We start from the raw sequence: 15085 nt of genomic DNA on the forward strand, positions 1-15085 counted from the left end.
CACTTCTCAGTAGAGTGACCAACTCCCCTTCCGTGATAATCACATTTAACATTTGGATCATAATTCTTTGGGAACGAAGGTTGCATAGGTTTCATCGGACAAATTGCCACCAAGCACTTTTCGAGAAGATGAGGTAACAATTACGTATACGTCACAGGAATGAGAGTGAACTGAAAAAAATTCCTCTCTTGATTCCTCCTCAGATTAACATTTTGTCCTGCATTTCGGTTGAAATTCGAATTAGGTTCAATTTTCCAAGCATTATTTGGGGCATGCTGCGGTTGATAAAGATTTGATGTTTGATAAAACCCTTGTTGCTAAGGTTGTGTTTGATGAACAGACATTACACTGGCCACATAAGGAGGTTGGTTCAGGTGTGGTCGATAGTTATGATTAGGAGCCCTACCATCCCACACAGGCATTACTAAGGTTGCATGTACCTCGACTTCCTTCTTTTTTTCCAGAATTAAAACTGGGTTTTTTAGAAGTTGCAGCCACGAACATGCCATAAGCAATCTTTCCACTTTTAAAACCAATTTCTATCCTTTCGCCGATAATAATGATATCAGTGAAAGTAGAAGACACCTTCCCCAACACATGCTCATAAAATGGTGATTGTAGGGTATTTACAAACGTTGCCACCATCTCTTTATCAAGTAGAGGTGGCTGGTGGCTCGACTTGAGCAGCCAACTCTCTCCACCGTTATGCAAATTCCTTGAAGGACTCAGTATCCTTCTTGGCCATGTTTTGCAATTGCAATCTATCTGGCGTGCTATCTATGTTGTACTTATATTGCTTCACATAGGCGTCAACCAAATCCATCCAGGAATGAATTCGAGATGGCTCCAAGTGTGTATACCAATTCAACGCAACACCAACCAAATTATCTTGGAAACAATGTATCAACAACTTGTCATCATAGGCATAAGCAACCATCTTTCTACAGTACATTGTTAGATGGCTTTTAGGACCCGTGGTACCCTGATACTTTTCAAATTCTGGGACCTTAAACTTATGTGGTATCATCACACTAGGAACCAGGCTTAACCTCGTAACATCGTCGAACCCATAGCTTCCACCACCTTCAATGGCTCGAACCCTTTCTTCAAGAATCTCAAGCTTACTTTTAGCCCCATCAACACCGGTGGACATTACCTGGGTTGTAGCGTGCAGTATGACCTTAATCAAAGCATCTTCGTCGATATTTATGTTCGGAGTCTTAGGTGCGACAGTCACCCTCGGTCCTGCAAATGTGGTTGTCTCATTCATTCTCATTCCTGTCACGGGTGTTGAAGCTAACATCGGCCCTTGAGTATTGATCGGTAGTGTGTTGCTAGTCACAGGAAAAGAAAAGGAAGTCTGCTCCGCTTTCGAATATTCTCCAATGGGTAGAGTGTACCCCAGAGGCAGACCATACATTAGGAACGAGACTGGCGTGCCCCGAGTGTTCTAGACTTCATATCGCGGAACTTGAGAGTGAATATTTTCCTCAATCCTCGCAGAGGAGGCTTCTCCCGAAGCCTTAAACGACTTTAAGGCCTCCAGGATCTGGCTCAATTGATCTTTCAACTGGTTAATGTCAGCGTTCACAACTTCATGAGCCTCTTTCCAATCTTCCATGCTTCTGTGGTTAGCTCGTGTGCGGTAAGGGGTGTCGTGGAAATTTTGCCGTTGTATTTGCTTTTGCTCTCTATTTTTATTAAATGAAATGAATTATGAAAAATGAAAAGCATTAAAATGAATGCAAACATTTATTTTAGTCGGAAATTTTAAAGCCGTGAAAACCTTGAGGTAAACATATCATAGAAATTAACATGAAACTGAGTCAATCACATATTGTCAATACAACCCGATCATCCACAAGTCTTTTACATTCATTACACGAGAACAGAAAGAAAGACTATTCCCTAGCCCTAGCTATCATGTTCTTCATCTCCCTCATCAATTCCCTACAATGACTAAAGAATGCTTCAATTTCCCTAGACATATTGAATATTGGTAGTGCAGCTTCTGCTTCAACCAATAATCGCGAAATATCTTCGATTGCTCCATTTGCCAAGGAAGCCAGCTGTGAGAAACATCTCCTCCAATGTTCCATGGCCATTTCCTGCTCAACTGAGTATTCATTCATTCGACTTATCACCTCTTGATGTTCCTTTTCCAATTCAGCTCTGTGCCAACGTTCTTCATCCATCTTCACCTCATAGGTCGACACCATCTCTTTCATTTGTCGTTCAACCTCACTGATCCTAACTTGAGCGTTGTGCAACCGCTTTAGCGCTTCAGTCTTCTCTCTTAAATTCTTCACACAATTTTTCTCTTTGGCGCTTAGATGTTGTTGCTGCATCTCTCTGGGTCCCTCGATTTTAATGTGGTGTTGGCTGCAGCCAAATCCTGTTTAACTCTGAAAGCATAATCTCGTTCTTCTCTTTATTTCCTAAGAATCCCTTCATACGCTTTTGTCATTTCCTCGTTATCATGTCTTAGATCCACATACTCATGTCGACGACTTTGAAGCTCATTAATTAATTTGGCATTTTTGAGTTTCATCTTCTCCATTTCCTCTTTCAACCCCTTAATTTCCTCGGACTCAGTAGGTTCTGACTGCTCAGGAGCAGGAGAGTCTGATTTGAAAGGTAACTTGATCGTGTTAACCTTTTCCAGAATCCATTATTGGTAAGATATCTTCTTGTCAATCACCCATGGCCTTAGGTCCTTTTCTACACGCAGGACCTCACCCCAAGCACTCCCTTAATTCGCCGAATTAGATCGAGGGAAATTCCTTCTTCATAATAAGTCCAAATGGCAACCAAAGTTTCTGGAGTTGGGGAGCTCTTGATCGGACGCCCAAATTGTCGTTGAGCCAAGACAGGGTTATAATTCACACAACTTATAATGCCTATTAGGGGGACATTAGGAAAAATTCCACAAGAAATGACATGTGACTTTGGCAACCTCGGGACACACCATCTAATCCTTCCCCCTGTTCAAACTCGCACAAAATTGGGCCCATTCTTTCGCCCCCCGAATTTCAATGCCGCCAGGTAGTAATTCTCCAATCTGACATTCAACATTCAGTGTACCCAAGCAGATTCGGGATATAAACCATAAATACAGTACAAGTACACAACATAACATCTTCTTCCTCTTTAGTGCGTGGCATAGGTTCAAACTCCCATATAGCATTCATTGAATTTTTAAAAATTAAAAATTATTTTTATATATTTTCTATAAAATTATTTATTTTATTCTCTTCGTTTATTTTTTTATCAATTGTTATTTTTTCATTCATTTCTTTTTATTTTTAATAAATATAAATTTATGTTATATATTAATTTAACAACATTATATTATTATTATATATTAATATAATATTATACAAATTTTAAAAAATAAAATATGTACACGTATGTACGACAACGCTATACTCATGTTAATAATACTATAAAACTAACTTTTTATGTAACATGAAAAATAATCTATTAAATAAGATATTTTAGAGCACTTTGAATAAAGTTAAAAGATAAAATAATATCAAATGAAGTTAACCGAACCAATATTTTTTAGTGAAGTCGATCGGCCTGGACTCATTTTCACCTAGGTGAGTAGTGCGGGAAAGAGAGAGAGACGCAGAAGAACACTGTCAGTTTGATTTGGTTGGTGTGGGCATGGACGAAGATCAAATAGAAGGTTGTGTGAGTGGGTACCTCAAGCAGAAAGGGTTTGCGCAAAATGATGACAAACTTCAACTTTCCAACACCGATTCCTCTCTTCAACCCGACACTCTCAATCGCGCTCAGTATTCACTCTCTCTATCTTTTTCGTTTCAATTTTCGTTTTCAATTTATGTGAAATTATAGTACTCCATCACCTTTGAGTCACCAGGTGTCTTGATTTAAACTTTCGGGCTTGTGAATATGAAGCTGATGTATACCAGAGTTTAAAACTAGACATAAATAATCAAAGCATTCACCCAATTACTTTTATAATATGTATAGATAGATATAGACATGTGGTTTATTCCATGTATAAAGTGACATCACCAAGAATTGAAAGCTTGAATCACTTAAAATCGAGTATACTCACTGCTTAAATCATGCCAGGTATGTTATGGTATGACTGAGAGATGTCTTTGTCCTTCAGGCATGTGATTAGGAGTTTGATTTGTAGGCCTATCTGAACAGAAAAATAATTATTAGGACTGTGGGGTTTTCCATGGGAGATTTGACACTAAGAGCTGTGAGTAAACTCGTGTGTACTGTGAGATTATCTTTTTATCCAAAACCTTAAAAGACAACAAGTTTGGGTGTCATTTTTATGGTATATTGCTCAGTTTGTTCATTTCTGGACTTCTAATGCACTTGAATTTTTATATATAGCCGTATCTTGAGTGATTAGTCTTCAACCATTGGGAGGAATACTATGGATTCACTGAAAAAAACACATCAACTTTTCTGTTGAAAATTTTAGTTTTAAATTGTTAGATGTCAATGAAATTGCCGCTGGGGTAGTTGCCTACCTCAGTGCCTAAGATTTGGGTTATATTTCATATTTTGAAGATGCATTGTGTGCTCTGTAAAACTTATGAATTTTTGAACTTATGGTGCATTTTTAATCAATAGAGTTATCCTTCAATATTGCTACACGTTGCTAATTTCTTTGGCCGTAAACAGTGTTTCTTGCTCTTCAATGTTAATTTAGATGATGAACTTCAATGAAAATTATGTTAAAAGGGATAGGTGGGTAGTTTTACTTTTGTGCATGAGGCAGACAAAAATTTAATTAAGAGGATGAAACTTACAGTTGGCCTAGGTTTTTAAGCCACAAATGTTATCTGTTTTTGACTTTTTTAGCATCTCACAAGAAAACTATTGCACAAATATGATTTCAAATTGTATTGTTTTCCGTTGAAAACAGTTAGCAAACATGTAGGCTGAAAAGGTTTATGTGTTTTCTTAGAATATAGTCATCAGTTTACACGAATTCTATATTAGATACACTTTCAACTCAAATATTTTTAGGAGTGTTTCTTGAATTAAAACCTTTTATTTTGCAGATTGGAGAGAGGTTCTGCTAGATACCATGATGGGTATGGCAGACTAAGATCATGGGCATACAGGTCACTTGAATCATACAAGGTAGTATGGCGTTTGGTTACTGTCTTGTTTAAAGTTCATTCACAAAATTGCTGTGTTTCAGTTTCTTACACATGGTTTGCCACTTCTTTGCAGCATGAATTACTGCGTGTGCTTTATCCAGTATTTATCCATTGCTTCATGGATCTTGTGGCAAAAGGACATCTTCAGGAAGGTATGAAATATTTCTTCGCACAGACATTTAACAATAATTATTAATATTATTTTTGATGAATTTTGAAGTTCCTAATGTGGCAATCAATGCAACATTTGTTTTATGCTTCTGTCACATGATTCATGATTCTGTCGGATATACTCAGCTTGGAACTTTTTCAATACCTTTCGTGAGGACCATGAAATGTTGCACTCACGAGACCTTCAGAAATTGGAACTAGTTCTTTCTCCTACTCATTTGGAGGTTAGTTGCTGTCTAAAATGTGATATCTTTTATATGTTTCTTGAAGTTATTAGACAGCTAGCACTATATAATCCTTCAATATTGTTCTTTCTCAGGAAATGGAATTCGCACATTCCCTTAGGCAGAGTAAGTTCAACATAAAGATATGTCGGGTAATGTCTTTATTTACCTAGATTAGTTTGTTAATATGCTTTAATTGAACTGTTTCTCAGTAACTCCTTTCAGTACTCATCAGATTAAATGTTTTTTCAGTTAGTTTCATAATCCATGAGAAGTAGGGCAGAACTTTTGTGCCCCTTTTGGGCCTTGTTTTTAGGTGTTTGACTATTCTCCTGTGATCTTATTTTTTATTAATATTGGTGATGCTTTTCTCTTCGGAAAAATGCTTGGCTATTATTAGCATTTGATTTGCAGCTTCTGAATAAAGAAAAGAATCATATACGTAAAAACCAGTTTTGGCTTTATTTATAGTTTTGCTAAGAATTTTCATCACTGAGGTCATTGCGTTTAAGTTCTCTATACATTGAAAAATCTAATAGTTAATGTTTTGGACTTCTGGCAGTATTCTTATGAGCTTCTATTGCAACACCTACATAATATGCAATCCACCACAATAATGGGTATTATCAATGAGCATATTAACTTCCAAGGTACTTTTCCTCATTTTAAGTTGTGTGTTAATTCTGTTCATTTACTTGTCAGTTTTACATAAATTTCATTCGTGTTGCCTGCAGTTACAGCTGGGCAACCGAGCTCAATTTCTGATGATCCAGAAGCTGTTACCCTCAGTGGAAGCATCCAGGATGCAGTAAACCAGATAAATCAGAAAGAAATCCTTTGGGGGGTGAGTCCTTTAGTATATCTACAAAGCTAGACAATTTTATAAAATTATCTTGCTCTTTTTTGTTTCAATGCATTCCAGTTTCTTACTTCTGCAAACTTTTGTTATAAAAAGTGTATTATAATAGCATCTATAATACCTAAACTTTCAAATACTTAAAAATTTCTTACTTTTATGCATTTCACAATTGTAATGCCTTGAGCAACAGTGAAATGAACTTTGACATCTGTTACATCCTTTGTGTTTCCAGAGTGGGAGCAATGAGTCCTCCAAAATTTTTAAAACTACACAATTTTTCTTTCCTTTCCTCTTTTGTGATGTGTTGAAGGGGATTGAAGTAGCTGTTAATTTCATTTAATAGTAAACAAAATCACACACACACATTTATTGCCTATCATCCACCCTAAACTCCAGTCCAAAAATGTTCTTCATAGGATTCTTTAATAGAAATATTTTTCTGATTTAAATAATCATTGGCTGTTAAATTATAGTCTGATTTCAATCTCATTATTTCCACCTAGATGTTTGAAGATTCTGTGGAAGACCACATAGATAAGGCTGGGGCCTTGCTTTCAGGCACAGAAAAGGGTGAAGGCGAAGGTAAAGAGGGAGACAATGATGAGAGTAAGGTACATCCGTTATTAAAGTGCACCACTGACTCTTACGTTTCATAAAGGCTTTTACTGAATGATCTGATATAATACATTTCTCAGAATTTGTGCACTTGTAAAAAAGTTGAGCATTAGTTCCATTTGAATTCACTTTGATCACCTTAATACTGAAGATTCTTTGTTTGGTTGTCAAGAAGTGTTAATTGTTTTTCACTTGTTTCTCTTTTAGAAAAGGTCAATTGATGTAGGAAAGCAAGGTAATTCAGTAAAAAAGGTAAAAAAGGACAAGGTCAGCAGTGCAACAGGGAAAAATGCTAAACCAGAAGCTGGCACTATATCTGCAGCACCTCGCATTAAACCAGAGCTACCCTTGCCCACAGTGTATTCTCTCAAGTCTTTTTTTTGTATAATTGCTTTACATATTCTGTGTTGGTTGTTGTTTAAACTAGAAGATCATCCTATATTTATGTTTTTAATTACAGTGAGAACTGCAGAGTCAGAGTTTTGGTCTATTAAATGACATCGAAGCCATAGAAAAGCGTTCATTAAAAATATGTAGTTCTATTATGTTGAATGTTCTAATGTTATTCTTGCAGTTCAACTGATGTAGAACTGTCAATCCTAGAGGATTTAAGGAATCGTGTACAATTGAATAGTGTTGCTCTCCCTTCAGTTAACTTCTACACATTTGTAAATACACATAATGGGTAATCTCTTACACTTTAGTTTGGCAGAAGAAGTTTATTTATGTTTGGTTTTCTGTTGGGTAACACTTAACTGTTTGCTCAACTACCCAGTTTAAGCTGTTCATCAATATCCCACGATGGATCATTGCTTGTTGGAGGATTTTCTGACTCTTCACTAAAGGTTCTTTCTCTTCACCCTCCTCCTCTTTCCACCCTTCCGAAAGAACACCCTTTTTCCCTTTACAGCTTTATCTTGGGGTTATTTTTGACTCGTGTCTGCAGGTCTGGGATATGGCAAAACTTGAGCAACAATCCACTGCTCGTAAGTTCATTGCTTAAATCCTTTTGTTTAGACCAAGCTGAGTAAATTTGTTGCATACTTTGCTTTACAAACTTGAATATGATTATAAACAATTTTCACTCACTACTATTAATTGAGTATGATGGTTATCTGTAATGTGCTGCAAGGTTCTAATACGACTTATAAAAAAACTCACTTTGTTAAATTCCTTATAAGTATATGTATGTGTAAAAATGTATGCAAAATATACAGTAGCGTAGCTTCCTCATTGTGCTTTTTTCTTTTAGACCTTTGATTTTAAGAATTTGTAAGGTGACAAAACTTGGTATAAAACGTGACGTAAAACAGACTGGATGCACTATTTTCTCCCTGTAAGTCATTGGACATTGTAATACACACACTTGCCTTTTTTCTGGATTGTGCTATACAATGTCCAATGACATAATTTGTAATACATCACTCTCTTTTTTTCTGGATTGTGCAGTGGATCTTAAATATCATTTAAGAGAGTGATGTCATTGTAATACACACACTTGCCTGCAACATATACAATAGTAGCTTCCTTCATGGTGTGTCTTCTTTTAGATTTTTCCATAAAATGTTTTAGGGGAAAAAACTTTTGGCATAAGAATGTGATGTAAAAGAGTGGGTGCACTATTTGGCCCTGTAATAGGTTTTTATTGGAAATGTTCTCTAGAAGTTTTAGGGGATTTATCTGATCACTCTGGGTCCTTTTTCTGGATTGTGTAGTGGGTATTAAATATCGCTTGAGTGATGCCACTGTAATTTGTATGCGATGAAATCCATCGCTAATATGATGATAATCTTGATCAATCTTGTCCAGCCATATATGAAACTGGCTTCTTGAACTCTCAAATATCATGTCTAATGTTAAAACATTAGGGTGTCTAAAAAGAATAACTATTGTAGTTGAACCAAGTCTACACTGAAAGTTCTGGTTTAGCTAAATTTAAACTCATTGAAGCAAGCTTTTAAGTCTTGAGGAATTCAATATGCTCAAATATGAGTTTTATCTGTTTGCTTGCTATAATAGTTCAGTCATTTCTATCATCAGATTTTTCGCAGGGAGGGAATGACATGTCACAAAATGAACAAGTTATTGGGCAAAATAGTGGGAGAAGACAGTACACATTGTTTCAAGGTCACTCAGGTCCAGTCTATGCAGCCACTTTTAGTGCTGCCGGGGATTTTCTTCTTTCCTCTTCAGCGGACAAAACAGGTAATTTGATCCCATTTGAATGATCTATTGTTCTTTCTGAATTCTGTCTTCACCTTTGACAGTTTACTTTGTTGTTTCACATTCAAGTACTAGAAAATAGGGTATAATTGACAACTCCCACAATAACTACCTTCCTTAAAACTGTGATTTTTATCAATTGACAATGTTAAATAGTTTAAATTGGCAGTTCATAGAAATTAAGCTTTCTATATATTTGTTGTATTTTTAATTCTGAGTCTTATGATACGTTAATGCAGTTCGATTATGGAGTACAAAGCTTAATGCCAATCTTGTTTGTTACAAGGGTCACAATTACCCTATCTGGGATGTTCAGGTAGACTTTTATCATCTAAATCTTTCTAACTTCTATGGATCTTGTTAAACTCGAGAGTAGAGAAATATTGAAACTCTGTTTCTCAAACAGTACGTGTACTTTATTTATATTGAGAAAAAATAGTCAATACTGTAATAGAGGAGATTTGATATTTTTTAATGATAAAGATTTGATATTATTTAATGATAAAGATTTGATATGGGAATAAATTAAAACATCCTAATATACAACATTCTTGGTTATCTAGGATCAACGCCTATAATTATAACGGATGTCATAACATTGAACAACTCTCCATATACTCTAGGATAATTTTAAATTTAAAGATTTAAGACGTGGTGATGCCATGTGATTTTTAGAGAAGATGTATTGTTACAGAAAATTATGTAACACAGTAAGAGATGAAGATAACAGAGATGCTGTGGGATGAGATGGTTGGTGGGAGAGAGAGAGAAACTGAAAATAATAATGTAAAAGATGTAATATTCCTAAAAGTAGTATGCAGTGTATTCTCTCCGAAATATACACCTTGCATCTTTGTTCAATACAAGTATGAGCGTATCTTTGGAAATTCGTTCCCTCGAGTTTTATTTTTGGAGCTTATGAAGATTTTCTTCCCTATCCAGTGGATATTTTGTTTCTCATCTTTCCTTTTGTCTCATTCTATTTAATTTTGAGTCTGCATTTACATTCTAGACTGCTACATTTTTTTTCTGGTGCAGTTTAGTCCTGCAGGGCATTATTTTGCCAGCTGTTCACATGACAGAACTGCCAGGATTTGGTCTATGGACAGAATAAAACCTTTAAGAATAATGGCAGGACATTTGTCAGATGTTGATGTAAGTTCTAGCAGTTAATTTTTTTCCTTGTGCTTGTCCTAATTTTCTTTAGATTTATATCATCCGCTATTGATTACAATTTTTTATTTACACATTGATTGCTCCAGAAGTTTCATGTTTCATACACGTACACAAAGTTACTTCTGTTACCTTATATTAATGTGCGACGCAGTGCAATTTTAGAGTAACACACCTTATACTAAATTAAAGTGTGAATTGAGTTTATCCATACAAATTGTTGTCCGAGTCCTAGGTCCTCAAGCTACAATTTAAAGGGAGATTATCAAAATAAAAGTTGTGTCTGCCAACTCAACAAACATTTTTAGCCTTTTTGGTTCGATTATGTGTACTTTATTATGCTTCTCAAGGAAATACAGGATAAAATAATCATCAAAATGTCTGGCAAACCTGAGTTCACAAGGAAACTCCCTAGTTACCACGATAATAATAAAAATATTGATGATGATGATGACGATGAATAGAAATGTTAAATCTGCATTCTCCCCCTGGTTGACGGATAAAATTAGATGAGTAAAATAATTATAGAGGGGTGTTGGCTTTTGTTTTAGATAAATGAAAAATTTATAAAAAAATATATATATATTAAAGAACAAGTGTATCAAGAATGTTCTTATGGTTACAAAGATGATAAAACGAGGAGAGAGAAAGAAATCAACACACTCTGAAGGAATCCTGAATGATTTTGCCTAGTTATTCTTAGTTTCCCTCTACCTCTAGCAATTGGGTTACTTTTCCACACGTCCAGACCTCCTAAGCTGAATTTCTACTATCCTTTCTACAATAGGTGGTACTTTTTCTCTAATGCATTTATTCCTGATCTGATCGTGTGCCCATATGCTCACTCATTCAGCACAACATTCTCACCTATGTATGTTTAGTTTGTTCTTTTGTAGGTTTTTTACCACCCAACATGCATGCCTTAGTTGTGTGATAACTTTTTCGTTTACATTTAGCTCCTAGATATTTAAACCAATTGACAATCCTGCATTTATTTATTTTTTTCTCTTTTAGGAGAGGGGATCCATAATTGTGCTGACTCTTTACTCATTCCCTTTCTCCTCTCTTGTCCGTAGATGGATTAATTTTTTCCTCAAAATATTATTTGAAGTACTTGAAGAATATTTTCAGTTTTTCAATCCTTATTAATTATGCATCGTTTACCTGTTCTTCTGTGTCGTTTAGTGTGTGCAGTGGCATCCCAACTGCAACTACATTGCTACTGGCTCCAGTGATAAAACAGTTCGACTGTGGGATGTGCAGAGTGGGGAATGTGTGCGGGTTTTCATTGGTCATAGAAGTATGATTTTGTCTTTGGCAATGTCCCCTGATGGTCGCTACATGGCATCTGGTGATGAAGATGGCACAATCATGATGTGGGACCTCTCTAGCGGCTGTTGTGTCACACCTCTAGTCAGTCACACCTCATGTGTCTGGTCACTCGCTTTCAGGTGATCCCCACAAACAACCCCACTCAACATTTCAGCTTGATCATAGAAAGGTATTTTAGGTTGCTATCAAAGTCTTAACATCGCTTCTGTTCTTTGTTGTTGGATTTGTCAGTTGTGAAGGTTCTCTTCTAGCATCTGGATCTGCTGATTGCACCGTCAAATTTTGGGATGTAACTACTGGTATAAAGGTTCCAAGGAATGAAGAAAAGTAAGTAGTTTATGTGACGTGAAAACACAAAACCATCTCTTTAGGAATTTCTTTTCTAATGCAAGAACTGACAGCTCGTATTTTTTTCACACTAGTAGAAGTGGGAATGCTAACAGACTCAGATCATTAAAAAGCCTGCCAACCAAATCTGCTTCAGTTTACTCTCTCCAGGTACGTTCACTAATTACCCATTCTTTGTTTCACTTATCCATGTTAGTCTTGATTCAACTTTATAAAGATTTAACTGTTGTGTTCCGGAGCAGTTTTCTCGCAGGAATCTTCTTTTTGCAGCTGGTGCTCTTGCAAAAAGTGGTTGTTAGTATGTCAACAAATTTTGAAATGGCAGTTCTGACTTAACTCCAAAAAAACCTAATGTTGTGTTGTACAATATTTTTTATTTGTAAATTTATTAGTAAATTGAACTGAAATTATTCCCTCGGCAGGTTCTGATAATCCAGGCTATTTTGATAATTCCCCACCCATAAATGTATGATATATATTGTAAAATTATTAAGAGATAGGATGAATTACTCTTAATACTCAATTTGCTGCTTTACATTCTCATATGTAACCTTGTTTAATATTTTGTTAATATTGCCACTAGCTTCGAATGCTGCTAGGTTCAAAACTAGATACTATTTTGCCTTGATTAATTGAAGTAATTTTTCCACTATAGCAACATGGAATGGTACCCCTTGTTTATGATTAGTGCTGTCACTAAAACTAGCGACAACGTGTGTTTGCATTCTGATCTTGTTATTTTATCACTAAGTTAAAATTAATGTTTATACTAACTTTAGTTTTATATTATTAATAGTTAAGCATAGACAAGTGATTTATTGTGGATAGTTGACACGAAGAGACATGTATGTGTGAGTGATTTATTTAAACACGCTAATTTTTTAGCATGTTTAATTTAATGGAAGAATATTTTGAAAACAGTAGAATCTTCTGGTGAAAAAAAGTATTGAAAAATAGTATTATATACTCAAAAAAAGTAATTTTGAAAGAAAAAGTATTATATACACAAAAGAGTATTTAGCTTTATTAATTGTTGTATAAATACGTGCTAGTACATTTAACCTACAGTTATGAATAAGTTCACGATGGTCACTATTGGGAATCATTTAACTAGTTATATTTTTGAGCTTGCACAACGTTAACAATTAGATTTGCACCAAACAATGCCATAGGATTTCTATCAAAGTTTTCTTCCGATTTGAAACATAAAAACAAATATTTCTTGTACTCGTCTTAACTACTTTAGAGTTAAATTCATCACATTATTGAGTCGTTTTCTTTAATATTTTCATTTCATTCTTTATATCAAATTTCACAATGGTAGTTTTTTTAACTAACGTGATGTTTTCATATAGTGCGCATTTATACATATAAGTTAGTAGAATATTACAAAAAAATGTTAAAATTTTGGAAACTTGTACTCATTACTCGAAAAAGAAATCACTAGACATTACATGAAAAAGAAACCTTGCAATAGGGTTACTTTGAGAATTTTACTGTACTAACAATATATATATATTAAGACACCATAAAACCTTCAATAATTGTATCCACTTCTAGGTTAGAGTGTCATTAGACGTTGATTAGTTAATAGATTATAGCATATAATAATAATTTAATAGTAAAACTAGGAACGTAAGTGGTTTATGTCAGGTGTGGAGGAAGCATGTTTGATTGAGGGATGCATATTATGAACACAAAAAGGAACCAAAGAATCAAATCTCTGCATCAAAAGTGCCCACAATATCCAAAAATAATCATAACATATATACTCTTTGATAAACTTTTCATACTTTCAGGAAAAAAAATAGTATCATTTTCAATAAATTAATTTTTATATTAACTAATTTAATTTTTGAAATTTTTTTATTTTTATTTTTAAAAGTATTTGTGAAAAAAAATTTCAAAGCCAAATTTGATGAGTACTGAAATTCATTTTGTCTGATACCTCTCTTCTCCGGAGCTCAGAATAAACTGGTAACTATTTCTCACTATTTGTCAATATTTATGTTAACAACACCTTCTTTAGAAGTTAATAAGACCTTTTAAACACTACTAATAATTAAAATCGTCAAAAAATATATTATAAAAACTTCATTCTTATATGAGTTTTTTTTTTACTTTTAATAAATCGATATTAGATAAGATGAAAACATGTATTAACCAATATTTCGTTAATACTCTTTCAATAAAAGAAAAAAGAAGATACAACAGCTTAAGATTGTTTGAATAAATTTTTATACAAGTACTTTCAAGAAAAGGAAACAGAAAAATTAAACAAAATACGCTTCCTAATAAATTATAATTAATTTATACATCAAATTGATAACAAAGATTGAATTAGTTTCTCTAAAAAATTACTTTTAATTTATACACAAACTTGTAATTATAACTTTTTAAGCACTTATATTCATACACTCAATCTTGATAATTATGGATTGAACTCGATAATGCCCCCAAGAAGATAAATTGACCAACTTTAATTAGCAGCCACACATTTTCGAAATGCACAAAACAATACCCTCACACACACACACACACACACACACACACATATATATATATATATATATATATATATATATATATATATATATATATATATATATATATATATCCTAGTTGACTTGTATTATGCTATAATAGAACTTTTAAAATAGAATATTATTATTATTATTATTTTACTCATTGAAACTGGAGCTTCCAAAACTTATAAGCTATGCAAGGGAAAAATAAGAATAAAAGTTATCAATACACTAATAAAACATCATCATCATCTGCAAAATTAATGTTTCCTACTCTTCATCCAAATTCATAAAAACAAAATTGTAAGTCATTAAAACATGTAAAAAGGTTTTCACTCACTAACTCACTCCCACCCTGTTCAATCGATTGAGCAATCAAATTATGATGGCAATCAAATTTGGAGTATAAATATTCTCTAAATTATATCATAAATTTGTGTTTGAACTTTCAAGTCT

At 34.1% G+C, this 15085-nt stretch overlaps 2 protein-coding genes across 5 annotated transcripts; one reads left to right on the top strand and one right to left on the bottom strand.

Moving 5' to 3' along the window:
- Positions 1 to 703: 703 nt before the first annotated feature.
- Positions 704 to 1420, bottom strand: LOC146884042 (uncharacterized). Its single transcript, XM_085665634.1, has one exon. The coding sequence runs from the start codon at positions 1418 to 1420 to the stop codon at positions 704 to 706; it is 717 nt and encodes a 238-aa protein (XP_085521760.1).
- Positions 1421 to 3555: 2135 nt separating this feature from the next.
- Positions 3556 to 12649, top strand: LOC114195441 (transcription initiation factor TFIID subunit 5-like). 4 transcript variants are annotated; one of them, XM_028085917.2, is made up of 19 exons: positions 3559 to 3800; positions 5058 to 5139; positions 5233 to 5311; positions 5457 to 5554; positions 5650 to 5706; positions 6117 to 6204; positions 6289 to 6398; positions 6917 to 7024; positions 7236 to 7387; positions 7603 to 7713; positions 7804 to 7873; positions 7975 to 8014; positions 9069 to 9233; positions 9491 to 9567; positions 10290 to 10406; positions 11610 to 11875; positions 11988 to 12083; positions 12179 to 12254; positions 12347 to 12649. In XM_028085917.2, exons 1-19 carry the CDS (start codon positions 3670 to 3672, stop codon positions 12401 to 12403), a joined length of 1980 nt encoding a protein of 659 aa, XP_027941718.2. In that variant the 5' UTR covers positions 3559 to 3669; the 3' UTR covers positions 12404 to 12649. The 4 variants fall into 4 exon arrangements, with proteins under 4 accessions (XP_027941716.2, XP_027941717.2, XP_027941718.2 ...); XM_028085918.2 differs by having other exon boundaries at positions 3560 to 3800; positions 12182 to 12254; XM_028085915.2 differs by having other exon boundaries at positions 3556 to 3800; positions 7804 to 8014; positions 10295 to 10406.
- The last annotated feature ends 2436 nt before the right edge of the window (positions 12650 to 15085 follow it).

Source organism: Vigna unguiculata, chromosome 8 (genome assembly GCF_037176805.1).
Source record: "Vigna unguiculata cultivar grain cowpea cultivar isolate G323 ecotype 2 chromosome 8, ASM3717680v1, whole genome shotgun sequence".
In the NCBI taxonomy this organism is placed as follows: Eukaryota; Viridiplantae; Streptophyta; class Magnoliopsida; order Fabales; family Fabaceae; genus Vigna; species Vigna unguiculata.

Coding starts and splice junctions, on each gene's coding strand:
- LOC146884042 (XM_085665634.1), bottom strand. CDS start 1,420: ATGTATGGTCTGCCTCTGGGGTACACTCTACCCATTGGAGAATATTCG.
- LOC114195441 (XM_028085915.2), top strand. CDS start 3,670: ATGGACGAAGATCAAATAGAAGGTTGTGTGAGTGGGTACCTCAAGCAG. Junction 5,140..5,232: donor GGTCACTTGAATCATACAAG/GTAGTATGGCGT, acceptor ACTTCTTTGCAG/CATGAATTACTGCGTGTGCT. Junction 5,312..5,456: donor AAAAGGACATCTTCAGGAAG/GTATGAAATATT, acceptor GGATATACTCAG/CTTGGAACTTTTTCAATACC.